Raw genomic sequence first — 18,503 nt, forward strand, 5'->3', positions numbered from 1 at the left:
AGGGAGTTATGGAGGGAGGGAAGCAAAGAGAGGGGAAGGTGGGGGCTGCAAAGAGAAGCCGACTGCATGTGTAGTCAAGTGAGAGAAAGAGGATATTGAAAAAGGGAAGGGAGGAGCAGACATAGATAATGAGAAAGGAAAAAGGACAGAACAGAAAGCTTTGGCTTTAAGACGAGCCAAGAGAATGAGTAACGTGCGTGCCGTGCCGGGGGGAGGTGTGGGTTGCGTGCGTTGCTGGCTGCGTGCGTGCGCGTGACTGCGTGTATGCGTGTTTTGGTACTCGCCATGTCTGTGTGCCGCACAGACGACAAGGAATAAAACAACAACAAAAAATAGGGAATACAACCCTGCAAGGACAGATTGCTTGGGGATCACCATACCGGCAAGCAAGTCTCATGCCCCTCTCCGTCTCCTCCTCTGGTCTCTTCTTTTTTCCCGGCAGCCCCGTCTGGACACCTCGGACGGCGTAAGTATGCGTTGTGGATCTTCGAGGCTCGCAGCCGGCTTAATTTTGTCAGGGTCTCTGCTTCATGTTCCTGCTCGTCACGCCAGCCGAGGAAGGGGTGGGGGGAAGGCAGGGGGATGGGGTGGTGTTGTGTATGTGGGATTTGGGTTCAGCTGTCTGCTCAGAAACTGAACTTAACCCCCTCAGTGCCACAACTAGTATTCTCCAGTGCTTTGTCTCCTCCCTCCATTTTTTTGTGGAGAGTCAGTTAAACTGCACTTGTTTCTCTCTCAAACAAACCTGCTAAGCCAGTTTGTCTGGTGTACCAGGTTTGACTAGATTTGATCCGGTTGGATGGAAATATATGTGTGCGTGGTACTTTGTGGCATGGGTCAAGTCGGCACAATGGTTTATGTGTGTTTGCAAGTAAAATAAAGGGAGGCGTTTAGGAAAGGACGAAGGCTCTCAGCTCTGTCGTGGTATAAATATTTTTCATGTGGTCTGTTCAGTCCATTAGGGAGCATCACAGGTGAAAATTAGAGCAGATGTCAGCACTTTTCAATTAGAAGTCCCTTCAAATACAATTAAAGCTCAGGCTATGAGAATTCAGCATGCATGCACTGAATAATATTTGGTGAGGTGTAACCTTCTCTACATTGGTTATCTAAATTACAGTCATTCTAAGCTTCCAACTTAAGAGAAGTAAACCCCCCACAGGTTTGTGTGTGTAACAGAAAAACAGGAAAGGAGAGTGTCAGTGTGACTGACAGTACATGGTTGTGGGATGTTAGACTGTGCACCCCTGCAGTCAGCCTGTTTCAACACACTGCAGTTCTCATAACTGCCGCACACTACCTCCCCCCCGCCTTCCTCTTTCCCATCTGATGCCGCTGATAGTACAGACATGGGGCCTCTCACGTATTACATGCCGGCTGTTTGACGCCACCCCTCCACCCACCCAGGAACCCCCAGCACAGAAGGTGGATTCAAAAGACACAAGCACACTGCCTGTCCAGTAATTACCCACTTCAAAGACTCATTTCAGTAATATTCAAAGATGGGGAAGCTCAATGTTAGACTCACTTCTACCGTCATGCAATGCTAGGACTTGGAAGGATCCTAGTGGATTCACCTCGCTCCATATCACTTCACATTGGTATTGAGTGTAAGACCTTCAGTGAGAAGTAGGAGTCTAGTTTATGATTTATTTACCACATGTTTTTTGGCAAAGAACTTTGAACAAGCAAAATGTTTCCTTGCTTTTGATAAAGCAGTGAACGATTGTCTAGTGTATCTTAGCAGTTTCTAGTATATTTTAGGAGTGATGATATATGTGTACTGATCAAAGATTTGTGGTCAGTATACGCGCTCTAAAACAATGTTCGTTCTAACATTCTTGTTTATTTGTATTAGGAAAAACATCACACTGTGTGAGACAGAGGTCACTGTAAAACATGTCAGTAGCAATTGAAAACAAAAACGTTTCCATCAATTTTTTGTGTACAATGCATATTTTAAAGTTTCTCATTAGAAAAGGTCAAAATAACTTCCTCCATTTCGCAAAACAGTTTTCACACTTGCTTGAGGTGAGAGTTTTTTAGCTTTTCCAAAAAAAAAAAGTTGAGTTCTGATGTAGCAAATATTTATCTCACATGACTGATTGCTCAAAATTCTTGTGACAATAAGATGGAAACAGAGCTAATGATTAGGACTTTTGGAATTTTATAATGTACATTTACCACAAAAGAAATATGTTTAACAGGGAAACTGTCAACATCAGTCAAAATATATTGATCACATTAAAAATAATCACATACTTAGACAATCAAATCTTATTTTTTGAGTTTCCACTGAGACTCCTTCTCTAATGAAGTGCAGTACAGAAGAAGAATTTTCCAGCAGCAAGAGAGAAAACAATTTCCAGAAGTATGTTCCCCAACAAGTTGGATGGAGAAACCAACTTACTGTGACAACAGCAGGTCTTTATAAGCTGATAAAGCTAAAATCTGATGTCTGTACAGAACTGACAGAACAAGGTGGCTTAGGAGTGAAATGGCTGACGTTTGCCAAAGTCTAGCTCTCTTCAACCTGAAGGAACTGCCCACATGCCTCTGCAGAAGATACAGATTTCTTTTAAACAACCCAGTAAAATGTAAAACAGCTAACGTTGAGTGTTCTTCCCACCATACCAACTTCCACACCATAGAGTGTTTGCTTCCATGACCTGGCAGTGCATTAATTCATCGTAGGTTTAAGTTTCCGGCTGGTCTGACACCAGAGCTGTTAAACCTAAAAGTTGATCACAAGATTTTCCAGAACATTGAATAACTCTCCTGTCTGTTGGCTTTCTGCGTTAGTGCTAAAGTAACTAGTAACTCTGTCCGTGTTTCTTTTTCACAAGGGCCATTGAGCATGTTGGAATACACTGTTTAGGCACAACATGAACTCTGTCAATGATTTCTGAACCTGTCCTTGAATTATATTTATTTGCTGGCTCTTGGGACTTGTAGATAATAATGTAAAATAAGTGAGACTTCAAGAAACCATCTAGGATACAAATGAAATACTTAGAAATTTGGAGCTCCCAACATGGTGACTTATTGGTTTTCAAATGCAGGGTAAGTTGGATATGTGGCTGTACTGTCAGCTCATGATAAGTCTCACACCTGGAAAGACCTTAAACCAGCTGAACCTGCCTCTGAGCTGTAAAAAGTCACTGTACCTGTTGCTTGAAAAAAAGGAATTGATTTTCCACATCTATTTCTCTTAGTGCTTATGCACAGAGCAGATCTTTTCCTGGACAATCACTACAGTAGTTAAAAACAAGCTTTACATGAACAAAACTCTCAACTATTTATCCTTGTAAATCTTATAGTTTGAATAACCCTTTGAATCCCCTCTGCTGTTAAAGGAGGTTATTCCTAAAAGAATCAGGCCCAGTCAAGTTTGACTGATGAAGAGGAGGTCTTCTAGGTCAAGTGATGCAACAACATGTACTTCACCATTTTCACTTTATCTAATTCTCCTAGTACTTTTTTTCTTAGGCTTTTTTTTTGTTAAAGTGAACTTCTTACATTTCTTGCCATCATTACCTCCAGTAGGCTAGTAGCACCTGAAATTCTTTTTATTTTTTTATCGCTGTTAATTTGTAAGTTGAGGTAACATATTTATTAACTGAGATAATCAAGTGAATGGATAATTGTTCAACGAATGGATAATCCCTTAATGTGACTGTCATGACTGAGTAACAGTAATATTTCAACACAAGGCTGTGCTTGGACAAAATGTTCCACTGTCTTACAGACAACCTGTCATCTCGGATTGAAAAGTATGTTAGACTGTCATCACTGCTGCTTCGTAACCAATGTGATGATGTTTACATAAAGAGCTCAAAAAGAAAATTGTATTGTTTGTTTTTGTTCTATGTATTATTATTGATAGGCTACAGTCTAACATCATTGATACCCTGCTGGTTTAAGTTCAAAACAATCTACTTATTTTAACGACATGTTTCTTATCACTAAAGGTAGTATTAATGTTTAGGAGGAAAGCAGAGAGAATCCAAACTCATAGAGAATCAGTGGAGGGAGCTTAGTGCCAATACATTTTCTTCAATTTCCTTAATTTTGGAAGATTGGTGTTCAGCAGATACATGAAAAACTGATCATCTTCCTCCTGTCAACTTTGCGACTTTTGCACTGTAGGGGAGATGGAAACTAAAAAAATCGGGATCAGCTAAAATTGAAATCAGCAGGTCGGTGATCAATGATCAGCCAGAAAACTGAAATCGGTGCAACCCTAGATAAGACATCAAAAATTTCAGTGGAGAATAGTTTGATTTAGAGCTCCACAGTATTTTGAAATGCAATCACTAAAGACTCATTGGATGCAATATTTAGTCAGACATTATAATTTATGTCATGCATTCACTCACTGCATAACCATTATGTATTTCAGCATTTGAATAGAGTTTAACTGGCTTTAATGATCATACATGACCATACCCATACAAATGAGCTTTGATCATAACTGGTATAGTTATTGCAATTACATATTTTTCTAATAAAGTCCAGTCCTACTTTGATAGCTGTGAGAGTGAGAATAAGTAAAAGTTTCCTATTGATTCTTAAGAAGAGTATAAATAGGTTTTCAAAAATTAATACTTTTCTAGCATTGTTGTAGATGCTCATCTCATTTCCTAGCTGAAACAGATCTATTGGTTGAGTAAAAATATTTTTAGTTCTTAATCTGCCAGGGGTACAAATAAATTTGGGCTGAAAATATTTTTCCTATAACTAAAAAATGAGGCAGGTAGTGTCCGTCTACTTTTCAGTCCTCGCCGTTTATCATTGTGTATCTAGCTCAGCAGCCTGCTTTGCATAACCCAACTGATCTAAAGCACAGTGTCCAAATGTGATACTGTTGTGCTACATGTGAAAGTGTGGACTCGTTTTGTGCCTGATGTAAAACCACTCTATGGTGGATAATTTGGCTCATATCTGTGTTCATTGATTTGATCTTGAATGCTCTGTAATACTGAAAGTACTGAATATGTAAAATCAAGTCAGGGAATAGCTCCAATGAAACCTTGGATTGATCCTGCAAAAATGGAATTACTCTTTTACTTGGATGTCTCTCTATTACTGATGTACAAGGTGTTAAAACATTTTCATATCCATATTTGCGATATAAACAACTGAACACAATCAGCTCAATACTTCTTATTTGTACCACTTATTTTGTGAGTGTATAATGTTGCTTTGCTTTGCACAGCTTTACTTACCACTCTGCATTTTTGTCTTTCAGACTGTTCACAAAGTCACTACAGTGGATGGCCTCACAAACGGAGGCCAGATGGAAATTGGTTCACACGACCGCCTCCAGGAAGGCGCGTTGAGCCTGGATTTGGCCAATGGGGTGAACCCCTACCATAACAATGACGAGGCATCTATGGAAACAGACGAGCAGAGGGCAGGAGGTGTGCCTGAAAGGCAACGCTGGGTGCCAGGACATAGCAAGGTCAATGAGACCCAACAGCAGCAATCATGCTGGAGCAGCAGTAGTGGTACAACCCCTGCTGAGGGAGTCCACTATGCAGATATAGAAGATGCCCAGAATCTGGTAGCGTTTTCTGCTACGGCTAGCGCTTTGCCTCCTTCTTCCTCTTCATCTTGCCTTGTCCTGCAACCTAATACAGCCAAGTTATATGAGAAGTTCACCCAAGAGACACATGCTGATGGTGCTCATTCTAGAGTCTCTGCAGGTGCTCCTGAAACAAGCTGCGAACCTTTGGAAGACCTTGACATCTTACAGGCAGCACTGAGCCAAGCTAAACATGGGCACAAGCCCCCTAATTGCAACTGTGATGGGCATGGTTGTCCAGACTACCTGGAGTGGTTGGAAAAGAAAATTAAATTAGCAACTAGAAGGGATCAAGGATCTCACAAAATGGGTGATGAGGCCCCACATTTGGAGCAACCCCATTTGCCACATCAACATCAGACATACCAACAAGTGAATGGTGCCCACCGTATGTCCACTTCATGTTTGCAACAGCAACAGGAAGTTAATCAGTACTCTCACCAAGACCAAGTGCCCTCCTCCAAACCCCCTATTCCTTGCTCCCCCCAGGTGCTCTCCATAGCCAAGGAGAAAAACATCAGTCTTCAGACTGCCCTTGCGATAGATGCACTCACACAGCTATCCAGCCCTCAACTAGTCAGTGCTCCAGGTCAGGTTTTCCGAAACAACTTTCATAACCACCAAAACACACCTAGTTTGATCCCTTCCTCTCTTAACAACAACTCATCATCACGATCCCAGTCTGTCCCTCCAGGGCTGCATCCCAACCAGCAGGGTGCAGTATCTTACGAACACCATAGGCCCCAGTCCCAGGGCCAGCCAGGCCATGCTTCTCCTCTCCCATCCTCTACCTCTCCATTTCCAGGTCAGGGAAAAGCTCCAGGTTTCAGTCCTAATCCGCAGCAGTGGAGGCAGGGCTCTGACAGAGATCCTGAACAGAGAAATCCATGGATGTTCAGAAAGCCTGAGCCCCATGCTCACTTTGCAACTGCTCCTCCAAATAGCTCAGACCCCATGTCAGAGCTTAAACAGCTGCTCGGTGACACCAAGTTGAAAAATGCTTCTTTTAAGCTTCCCCTCACACAGCAGCTTAGCTTGAATCAGAATGGTGGCATTCAGGTCCAGGGCAGAATAAAACAAGAGCCAGACTCTGGTGAGCATTATCATCACACTTCCTCAACTGGACGTTATGAAATGTCTAATGGTCAACAGCAGGGACAGCATTACCCTGGAAATCCTATGTCTCCTGGCCAAGCAGCCATACGTCACTCCACTCAGGCAGCTCTACAACATCACCTCCATCACAGGAGGAACCTGTTCTCTACCCAACCACCTGGCTTTGGAGTACCAAGCTCACGTGCACCTATGACATGTCAAGACTTGAAAAAATGGTGGCCCCAGATAGATGCTGAAGGTATGTCAGTTCTACCAATCAAACAGGAACCCAAGAGGAGGAAAAACACCCACGGGTCTTCTGTTATAAAATCAGTGGGTTTAATGGCTATAGGTCCTGCTCTTCCCAAGCCCAAACAGATAATCATCAAGAAGAACAAGCAGAAAGCCTCCATGCCAACCTTCCTCCCTCAGGCTCAAATCGCTATACAAAAACCACCAGTTCACATGAAGGACACATCCCCATCCCTGACCAATTCCCAAATATGCTCTCTCAACCCTTTGGCCCTCCTCCGTAACTCCGCTCAGGCTTCTGCAGCAGGTCTCCCTGCCCCAGAACAATCTCAGGTATGCATTTCCAACACCTCTCTAATTCCTTCTTCCAATGTTACAACGGGAAACGCTCCAGCTGTCACGGATCCCTCGTCCACATCTGTGGTTCTTTCAGCCATCTCAAAATCAGAAGAAGCAAGCATCAATTTAACCTCCACCAACACCAGCAATGCCACACCTGTGACCTCCACAACTCCATCCAACACCTCGCCACTGCAGAAACTCATTAACATAGATCCAAAGTACGAAGAGCTGATCCGCCAGTTCGAGGCTGAATTTGGAAACTTGGCCCCAGACACGTCCGCAAGTCCATGCAAGGAGGAGACCACTCCGGCCCCTACACTAGCGAATCAATCCCTGATCAGTCCTCAAGACCTCAGTCTAGCATCATCTAACACCACCCAGTCTGTCTCCTCAATCCCTACTCCTCAAGCCAACAACACACCTCAATCAGACGATCAGAAAATGGAAATTAGCAAGAGTGACTCTGATACCCAAAGTGAATTAACAGTTAGTCAGCCTTCCAATGAGGGCCGTGAACATACAAGGCCTGTCAATGTTTCTCAGAACCAGGAGACTATTTTGGACAAGCAGCAGCTGCAGCAAAGAATGTTAGAGGAAGCACTGGGCATGCAAGACTCTCCACTGCCTAAGCGAATTAAAATTGAAGCTTCAGGAGAATTAGCGGTACTATCCACCACATGCTACTCTGAGGAGGGCACGCCGGTAAAGGATGGCCTAAATTCCTCACCATCTCTAAAAGGCTTTCTAGACTCCCCCTTGCGCTACCTAGACACCCCTACCAAGAACCTGCTGGATACTCCGATCAAGGATCCACAGTCCGAGTTCCCAACCTGTACCTGTGTGGGTAAGTGTGTGCACAGATTTTGACAGATTTCTGTCAGTGGACAGAAAGCTTTAAAGTATTGCAGAGAGACATCGAGGTGCGGAGATACATTTAAGTTAGAAATGTAATCTGAGCATACATATTTTTTGTAGCCACCTTTACTTCTTGGTCTGCATAAGTGATCCACCTTAACCATATTTAAAATATTTTGATTCTCAGTCATCATGACAATGTAAGAGCAGAATCACAATTGCAAAAGACTACTTTGGATTCTACGTTTTGCTATTGGATTTAAAATGCCATGCATTGACACTCATCACTCCAATAATACATTTTCCCAGTTGAATAGAGTTATTCCAATTCCTGATTTCACATTCTGAGGTTTTCTTAAAATCATGCAGCCTCTTCATCAGGACAGTAACCGTAGCTGCTGTCTGAATAACTTAGCAATTCAGTTGAGGATTCCCAGGAAAGTTATAAAGAAATTTACAGCATTTTATTGACAATAATCAAAGTTTAAGCGTGTCAGTAGTTTCCTGATCCAGTATCTAATCAGCTCTCTGCAGGATGCAACCACACCAGAATTAAACACCTTCTAGAGACATAGTTATAGCTTTAAAAACCATAATTTGAGCATCCCCCTCCACCCCCCCCCCCCCCCCACACACACACACACACACACCTCTAGTATTTTCACACAAGAATATGGTATGACTCCTCTACTCCCTCCCATGAGCCACACCTTGTTTCCTCCATGTACTGCCAGGAGAATGTGACCTCACTTTGCCTTTTTAACCAGAAACACTCACACATATCTGAGAACTGCACATTGCTCAGATAGTGATCTGATAAAGAATTTACATTTGGACAAAATTATAGAGTTAGCTGCTATGCACTCTGTGCACTGGTGAAAGCAAAGTAGTGGTTCCCATATGTAGCACCGTTTCAGAGCGGTCCAGTACAGTCTGAGGTAGAAATTCACCTGGCTGGTGGATGATCTAGGATCAAACACAGCAATACATGTCATTCACATTCACACAGTGCAAGCTTCAAACAGCAGGCCGCACCCTACATTCACACACCACTATCTTTGCATGGGGGAGTAGATATACATCCTCCTGTGTGTTGGTATGAACCAGATGTTGTAATCATGTGCATACTATTTCAGCCTCAGCTTCAAAGATGATGCCACTGAGTTTGTTTTTTTTAAGGCATACCAGCTGCAGAACAGTAAAGACAGTAGACAACTATTTCAGTTATTACAGCTGTGAAACAAAAAGCTCAATTTTAGTCAGATTGGTTGTGCTTTAATAAAACTATTCCATTCTATCTCTGGTTGTTTGTTGAGGGTTGTTGTCCTGCTGGAAGAGTCTGTCGCAGACTACTAACAGATTTTCTTTGAGGATTACCCTGTGTGTACCTCAGCCCACCTTTTTATCAACTCTAGTCTGTCTATGCGGAAAAACATTATTCCCTCAAAGTTTAGAAAAAAAAGTTTTTGGAAAAAATAAAGGTTTTCATGCAAAAACATTATTTCAAGTAACATATTTGAAAAGAAATGACAAGAATCTATAAAGCAAAGCGCAATGCCCTCTGCTGTTCACAGTAGTGTAAGAAAACTAATTGTTGTCATTTGGGGATATTTTGTTATATTTAAATAAATTTTCTTGTATTATTAGATATATTTATGTGTGTGTGTAAACCTTATCCTGTACTTTCTCTCTCCCAAGAACATATCCTGGAGAAAGATGAAGGGCCGTACTACAATCACCTGGGGTCGGGACCTACAGTAGCCTCCATACGAAGTTTGATGGAGATGAGGTGTGCCATTTCTCCCTTTCTACCACTTCCTCCTGCATGCTTTCGCCTCCCTCTCACTCTCTCCTCTTTCCCTCCGCCTCCTCTTGTTTTGTCCCCGGGGAATCCGTGACCCAGAATCTCGTTGGAGGAACGAGAGATATAAGCATCATCAGCATTAGAAAGAAGTGTGTTGCGTATAGCAGCAGAACAGCTGAGAATGAGAACAAGAAGGGAGAAAGGATAGACTGAATGATGCGATTATTACATAATTTTGAAACAAACTATGACATTAGTGTCATATGCACTATATTCACCTTATTCTATGTTGTTAGGAATAGCATTATTATTGAACACGGTCTGTTGTCTTGCTTCTAAATGATGACACAGTTTAACTTTTCAAAAGGTTAAGAGGTTCATTTCAGCCTTTAACTTTCAGGACTGGGTGGAAGGGGGGTTTACACCAGAGCCCACTCTTTGTTGTTCCAGAAATGACGCAAGATGCCCAGACCCCATTGTCCCTACCTTGACCTTTGACCCACCTCTGAACCGAGCAGGCCCATCCCTGTGGTAACGGCCATTAATCCCCAGGCCCTCTCAGCTACTGCAGGGTGACTCCTATTCAGCAGGAGCCCCTTGTCCTCACTGTCACGCCAAATCTACTCAGGGCTGCGGGTTTCACAATGGCAGGTATCCAGCTGGGGGTGGCGTGGGAGTGGGGGGCGACCTGATATGAGCTGTGAACGGACATGTGACAGGTTCTGATGATCTGACCCCTCCCCAGAACAAACCTCCGACCTCCATTTCTCCTCCTGCACACCTAACAGGAGAACACCACCCTCCCCCCAGAAACTATACTCCATACAGTACTCAATACTTCATGCGTTCACGTGACACTGAAATCAGCACAGTCATGTCTCCATGTGTTATCCCTGATGCTGGCTGCTGTGCAGAAACCTGTGGGTTCTGGGTAACTGCCGTTTTTGTGTGAATATCTCAGAGTCCTGTGAACACACACTTCACCCCAGCTACTGTAGCAGAGTTCAGTCATGTAATGGTGGCTGTATGCCTCTACACACTTTTCCAGACATGGGCAAGAAACATCAGGGTTTTATTTTCTCACTGCAAGTTAAGTTTATTGACAAAATTTACAATTGTTCAGGTGTTTGAATAGTTAAATTAAACTAATTTGGCTAATATTTTATTCAAATTCATTTTAAAATCCTACTTTGGAAAACTATGGTAAATCTTTAATATTTGTGGTGATCATGGTAGTGTTTCATTGCGTGTTAGAAATATGACTAAGACAGAAGTCTTAGTCATATTCTCTGAACTTCAAAAAGTTTAGAGAAGTGATTGTTGAGTTGCACAAAGGAAACAAAAAGATAGAAAAGACCCTGAGAACCCGTCGACACGGAGCCGCTCTGCAGTTAAACCGTAACATTTTTGTTGCGATCCAGCCGCGCTTTTACACAACACCACTGACTGGAGTCTCTCACTCCGGTACTTTTAGAAACCAGTGAAACTTTCCTGTAACACCCACTGCAGAGGTGAGAACTACTCTGCAGGTGTTAAAGCGCACATGCTCAGAACGCACAGCTGTAGGGTTTATTCTACATAAGATCTGGCAGATAACAACAGAAACAATCATGGCTAGCACTGTGCTGTGTGCTACTTAACGTGATCAGTTTAACACAATTCCTGACTAGGAATATACTGTATGTGTTAAATGCACTTCATCAATGGGAATTTGAGATGGGTCACTGTTAACAAAAGCACTTCTCCTTCAATGACATACTAAAATCACAGTGCCATCTAGTGGCCTGGCATGACAACAGCAGATGACAAATGTGGAACTTTTCCCCAATCAACATCTGAAAAACAGATTCCAGGCAGCCATCTCCTGGAAAGATAGCCTAAAATAACCCATGGGAAGCATAATACTTGCAAGTTCTAAACTTCCAGGAACTGTGACTACACCATGTGGACATGACAGTAAACGGGAAGCCATCAATGTCTGCCATCAGAGGTGAGACTTAAATACACATTCCAAGCCACTCATGTTGTCAAAAACCCTTGACTGAACACTACAGACTTGCAGCTTGGCGGCAGCAGGCACTAAGTTTTCAGTTTCCCTTTTAAGACTGAAGGGCTCCATGTCTGCACCCCAAGAACTGAGCCAAAAATAAAATCAGCTCAGATTAGATTGCAACTGTTTGAATGAGCCAAATAGGTGTTTTGAGATTTTGTAGTGGAATTGTGAATAAAAACAGGAATTCTTGGGGACTTTAGATCAGTGGCAGGTCTGGAGGAGGAGGAATGAAGCATACTCTAAAAAGAACACAAAATCTACAGTGAAGCCTGGTGGTGAGTCAGTGAAGCTCTGTGGGAGCTTTGCTTCCTGTGTATTGTAAAGAGATAAGGGAGGTAAGGGTGAGAGGTACCTTTGAGACTGCATTAGTCATTAAAAGGGTGATTTAATGTTAAATTTAAAGAAAGAAACAACCCGTGATATTTGTTCTGTCAAGTTATTTAAGTTGTCCTTGGTTGATATGTTTTGACAATCTATCTAATTTGTTGACAGAGTTAAAACACTTTAGATCACATTTGTAGACATTCATAAAACACATTACCCAAAATTCACTCTTCTCTTTTGAACACTGCACAACACATATTCATTTATTATCATATCATTCAATAATCCCCATGGAAGCATTGCTTCGTGACTGTAATACAATGTGATGCGCAGAAAGTTCTGAAGTGAAATAATATAAAATACATACAAGTAATTTAAAAGGTAATCATTCTGTAAACTGCTTCTTTGTACAATTATGTATGATGAACTATCTATCACATGTGGCATGCCTCGTGAGCTAGCCAATGTAATTTCACCCATTGTTTAGAATAGCAAATAAAAAAAGAATACAGATTCTTCTTAATTAAACATTTATTATGTTTAATTTATTTATTTAAAGTATGTTTATTAAATGATACTAGAGGACACTAGAGGATACAGTAACCATGCAACCACAGAACAAGCTGACGTCAGCTTCGTCTATAGCAGTGCCTTGTAGCATCACATCAGGCATGCTTTCTACTTACTGCTTCCTTGAATCTCATAGTTTTTCTGTCATAAATCATTTCAAGATAGCATTAGCCTGGCAGACTACTGGTTGGTTCTCCTGTAGGCAAACAATAAATTTCATGTTTTTTTTCCAACCCATCTAAAAATGTTACAAACTCTTATTTTAAAGTTACTTTATATTCGAATAAAAATGATTTCATACTGAAGAAATACTATAATCTAATGTTAATGTTTTAAAAACATGACACTTCAAAACATTGGTGTCCATTAGGCTAACCCTAATCAAATGCAGGTGACGAAGTTCTACCAAACTTAACATTGACGTTTCCATTGTTCTGTCATTTGCAAACTATAGCTAAACTGTTTGTTTTCGTCTTTGCAGATACGGAGAGAAGGGAGAAGCGGTTCGAATTGAGAAGGTGGTGTACACAGGCAAAGAGGGGAAGAGCTCCCATGGTTGTCCTATTGCCAAGTGGGTAAGTAGAACTACATCACTTCCGCTGTGTAGTAGAAGCCAGGACACAATCTATGTGGGATAACCGTCGACGTTTCATAAAACACTCAAGTCTTTCAAAATCTTCCTCAGACTCTTGAATATTGCTCTGATAGTCTTATAATCCAGTGAACATTTGAAAAAGCAGAGGTGCTCTGTAATGTTTGACCCCCCTTAGCAACTGTGACAGGAAATTAACTTGTGATTTGTGTGAAAGGAATGTGTATTTGTGCATATTTTGGAGGATGCAGAGGAAATTCACATTATGTGTGAAATTCACATAAAGTGAACCGTTCTGAAAAGCCCAGTAGATGAAGTTGCAGCTTCATAAAAGGTGGATTAGTTAACTAACAACAACTGAGCCAAATTGAGGCCCATCTATGGATTTATTTTAAGGGGACATCTTAAACGCTGCATGCTTCTTTGTGTGATATGGTGGGGAAAAATCTAAAGAAATCCAGGAAGTTTTCAAGAAGAGAATTATGGAGCTGCAGAAGTCTGGTTCATCCTTTAGGTACAACATCCAAATGCCTGAGGGTCCCAGTGACATCTGTTCAAACAATTAAATCAGTTACATTACAAACACAGACGCCACAGGAATATCCAGTCATAGGACAACAAATAAGAAAACATAGGAAATGGGTGAAAATATATTGGTATGAACAGACAAAAAGCCAAAAACTTCATGAAAATGTTGAATGACCTTACAGACTGTCATTACACACATACCACTCTAAAAAAAATCTCGAAAATCTTATCTTGTTTATTCTGACATTTTGCAAATTGACACAATTTTAGTATTTCTACCTGATCTGAAGTAGGTGCAGGTAATCTGATTTAAAGTTGCATACTGTGAAAAAAGGCTATGTTTTTGTACACATTGTATGTAAATATTTGGGTAAAATGACTGTATATATTTAGGGCAGAGGCTTTCTTGTAATTGTGATCTCCTCTTTCCTCAGTAGATAATTTATGCATGCTGGACATCTACTGGACAAACAAAGCAACTACAAAACTGACACTAACTTGTAGTTACTGTGTGTTTTATTTTTGATTAAACATGGAATGAAAGCTAAGCCGAATTCATTCGATCTCTCGCCAGGTGATTCGTCGAGGCAGCGACAAAGAAAAACTCCTGTGCCTGGTGCGTCAGCGTGCCGGCCACCACTGTGCCAACGCAGTCATCATCGTTGTTATTTTAGCCTGGGAAGGCATCCCAAAATCCCTGGCCGACAAGCTTTACCACGAGGTGACAGACACCCTCACTAAGTATGGCAACCCCACCAGCCGGCGCTGCGGGCTCAATGACGAGTGAGTAGGCAGAAGGAAAACGCTTGTAAAAGTGAAAACACCACACTGTGGTTCTGTATTTTTATAACATCGCAAATGCTTGATTCAATGTGCTTCTGACTATTATGGGAGTTTAAAAAAGCTTCAACTTTTGGACTCTACTGAGGTTTAATATGTTGGTAGAATGATGTAAAAAGCTGCCACACCCAGCAACAAAAGTAATTGAGCAAGTAGATTTTCTGTAAATGTTTGGCATAACTTAAAAAAAATACAGTTTATGATTGCAATATCAGTGAAAGAAATTCAAAAACACATTCTGGTGACATTTTTGATTTTAAAGACTTATTTGTGGTGCTGGTATCATTAGCATAGCTAACTGATCTCAGAAAGTGATGTAAGGCAGCAGACTTTAAGTCATCTGGCAAATTGAAAAGGCACGTCTATGAGTACTGTAAGAATAGTTTTCATTAGTTTATGTGTGTTTTAGCTTTAAGGTAAAACATATAACCTTTCAGCAATACAGGACAACAACATCTTGGTCAGTGACCTTAGCCAGATATCTGAATCAGAAATGACATGTATGTCAGGTTTGTTATTGACATTGAATCAACTTGGGCTCTAGACTATAGTCTATAGGCAGGCGTCCATTACAGAGTCGACATAGAAACATTCACTGTCATACCATAAAAAATAAAGAAAATATACTTCTCTAAATCAGCATTGTTTGCACAGCGTATTTCGTAATGGCACCTCATTACGCAAAAGACTTCTACAGCAAACATTTTTATAATGCTGCAGTAAAACTGACCAGCAGCAGCCCAATGTTCTCCACTGACATGTTTATCAAGTGTGAAAAATAAGTTTATAATTCACTGGATACCTAACAGTTGTGAGTGAAGTTGAGAGTTTGTGGTCTCTGTCGCCCTTGCAGTCGTACCTGTGCCTGTCAGGGAAAAGACTCTGAAAAGTGTGGAGCTTCCTTCTCATTTGGCTGCTCCTGGAGCATGTACTTTAATGGCTGTAAGTACGCCCGAAGCAAGACGCCACGCAAGTTCCGGCTACAAGGAGATCATCCCGAAGAGGTGCACATCGAATCAAAACCACCTATTTTGAAGCAATGCTATTCCAAACCTGGAAATCTGTGGAGTTTCTGATGTCTTTAATGCGTTTTCCTTGTCAGGAGGAAAAACTCAGGGACAACTTCCAAAATCTGGCAACTGAGGTGGCTCCGTTGTACAAGCGACTGGCTCCACAGGCGTACAGCAACCAGGTGTGTTTGCATAGGGCAGATCACCAACTTATGTCAAACACCTACTCTTCAAGTGTTTTGCTTGTACTGTATTAATCCAATTCTACTTTGGTTGATTTTTATTTTTTTGTCAAACTTATAAAACTAAAACGCTAACTAACCAGGACCCAAACTCAATACTGCAAGGAACTTAAGTTCATTAAATGGTCCCTTTCTTTAATGAGTTTATAAGTTGTTTTTTTTCCACCCTCCACTTCAGTGTGCGGCAGAGCAGCGAGCTCCGGAGTGCAGGCTGGGTTTGAAGGAAGGCCGTCCCTTCTCTGGAATTACAGCTTGCATGGACTTCTGTGCCCACGCTCATAAGGACCAGCATAACCTGCACAATGGCTGCACAGTGGTAAACCTACTCAGCATTCTTCTGGAATCTATTGTGCATTTCAAAGCTGTAAAAAGCACAACGGTTGTCACGTTACAAACATTAATATGTTATATTGGAATCTTATGCGACTGACCAATACAAAGCAGTGCATCATTGTGAAGTGGAAGAAAAATGACGTGGCAAATAATTGTTACATCTCAGTATGATTTATTTTCTGTCTCCAGTCCTCAAAAGTCCCTGCTCTCAATTTTTAGATGCATCTCTGTTAAAAAGTACCTGAATTAATTGATTGGCTCACTACCAGGTCTCTGCAGAACTTGATGACATGCTGAGAAGGTAATTCAGTTAATTATGTGAGGCATGCTAGAGAAGGGATACATTTACAGACTACAGGACAGTGAATTTTAAGTGATTGTAAGTGAGGACGATGATATGTTTAGGGTCATTGTCCTGCTTGAAGGTAAAAGTGTTTTGCAACTTCCTCCCAGGATCGTCTTCTTTCACAGCCAACTTCCTTTTCCCTGCTGATGATTTTTTTTTTGCTAGCATGACGTTACCGTGTTTCACTGTGTTAGTGTGTTTAGAATGATGTGCAGTAACAGTTCTTTTGTCACACACAACATTTTGTCTGTATAATTAAACCCACCTGGCAGATTTGGGTGAATTTCTCCACCTAAATAACATTTAGTAGCACTTAGGCCAGATAATTACTTCACACTACACAGTCATAAATCACACCACACTTTTTTACTGCCTACTTATATCTATTACCATGTGTGAATTGGATGAATTCTATTGTCTGAGCTTTCACTTCTGAGACTATTTATATTACTCATGTGCCCCTTATGGATAAATATGAAATCCTATTTAGATAAATCTGAGATGAATTGAAAATGCCAGTGGAAACATGCAAAACACTGGTCAACAATTAGAAAAAGGGCTTTGTTTGCTGAACACTTCTTGGATTAATGAAAAACCTGTAACAATCTGGCTGACAGTTTTAGGCTTAAGTGTCAGCCAGAGGTTTCAGTTTTGGCCTAATTAAAACGCCTTCTTTTACACATTTGCGGTGTCCTCTACATGACCTACGGCAAATTGTAAATGGCACTTATTTTGGTCTTCTTGTGCCAAGATCTAGATTTGTAGAGTGCACAACCACTGATCCTGTCAAAAGGTTTTCCCACCCACCGTTTACCCTACCAGTATAGGGTGTAATTTTCTCGTTCATGCTCTCCTTGCCTGGCCTGTTAGTTCAGATGGACGTCTATGTCTTGGTAAATTTTTCAGTTTTCATTTCATGGTCCAAAGCTTGGTTTAACTTATCCCTCGTTGAAGTTCTCCACAACTTTATCCCTGACACTTGTATTTATGCTGAATTTTTATTGTACACATGTGAACCTCATGTAGTTATCCTGTGATCTCTAAAGGCAATGACGAATTTGTAATTGGTATCATGGTTAAAGGGACTGATTACAATGCCCATATCACTTTTCAGAAACCATATTCAAATTTTCTCCTGCTTTACAATTATGGTGGCAACATGACAAAATGCGAAAAATTTGAAGGATTATCAATTTTTTTGCAAAGTACCAAAAATATGTTGTACAAAACTTCATAAGCAGTTTTTGCCTACCTCACATTTACCTTTTGTGCTTTGGTAGGTGTGTACCTTGACTAAGGAGGACAACCGAAAAGTGGGGGAAATCCCTGAAGATGAGCAGCTTCATGTGCTGCCACTGTACACGGTCTCACTGACAGATGAGTTTGGCAGTGCAGAGGCCCAGCGCCGCAAGATGCAAAACGGAGCCATCCAGGTACTTCAAGCTTTCCGTCGCGAGGTACGCAAGTTGCCCGAGCCTGCTAAATCTTGCCGGCAACGCCGACTGGAGGCCAAGAAGGCCGCCTCAGAGAAGAAGAAAAGCAAACTCACACAGCAGACTCCAGAGAAAACAGTGGTCAAGACTGAACTTTGCATCAGCAGCTCTCCCCAAACCCCAGGCATTAAAGGTTAGTCACGCTCTTTGATTTTTTTGATTGTCACACAAAGTTGAATTCGGTTGTAAAAAACTGAAGATGTAATAGTAAGGTTATCATCTGACCTGATGTGAACT

General features: G+C 41.4%; 1 protein-coding gene across 5 annotated transcripts in view; it reads left to right on the top strand.

Moving 5' to 3' along the window:
- Positions 1-18,503, top strand: part of tet3 (tet methylcytosine dioxygenase 3) — a 53,181-nt gene that overhangs the window by 28,288 nt on the left and 6,390 nt on the right. For 4 of the 5 annotated variants that reach the window (XM_023342842.1, XM_023342843.1, XM_023342844.1 and 1 more), the window contains 8 exons: positions 5,252-8,120; positions 9,830-9,920; positions 13,364-13,457; positions 14,577-14,785; positions 15,696-15,846; positions 15,945-16,034; positions 16,273-16,410; positions 18,054-18,399. In XM_023342842.1, coding sequence (XP_023198610.1) covers positions 5,252-8,120; positions 9,830-9,920; positions 13,364-13,457; positions 14,577-14,785; positions 15,696-15,846; positions 15,945-16,034; positions 16,273-16,410; positions 18,054-18,399 — 3,988 coding nt within the window. Of the gene's footprint in view, positions 1-28; positions 467-5,251; positions 8,121-9,829; positions 9,921-13,363; positions 13,458-14,576; positions 14,786-15,695; positions 15,847-15,944; positions 16,035-16,272; positions 16,411-18,053; positions 18,400-18,503 lie in introns of those variants that run through there. The other variant, XM_023342845.1, reaches the window with a different exon arrangement.

The sequence above is a fragment of the Xiphophorus maculatus genome, chromosome 11 (genome assembly GCF_002775205.1).
Source record: "Xiphophorus maculatus strain JP 163 A chromosome 11, X_maculatus-5.0-male, whole genome shotgun sequence".
Classification (NCBI taxonomy): Eukaryota; Metazoa; Chordata; class Actinopteri; order Cyprinodontiformes; family Poeciliidae; genus Xiphophorus; species Xiphophorus maculatus.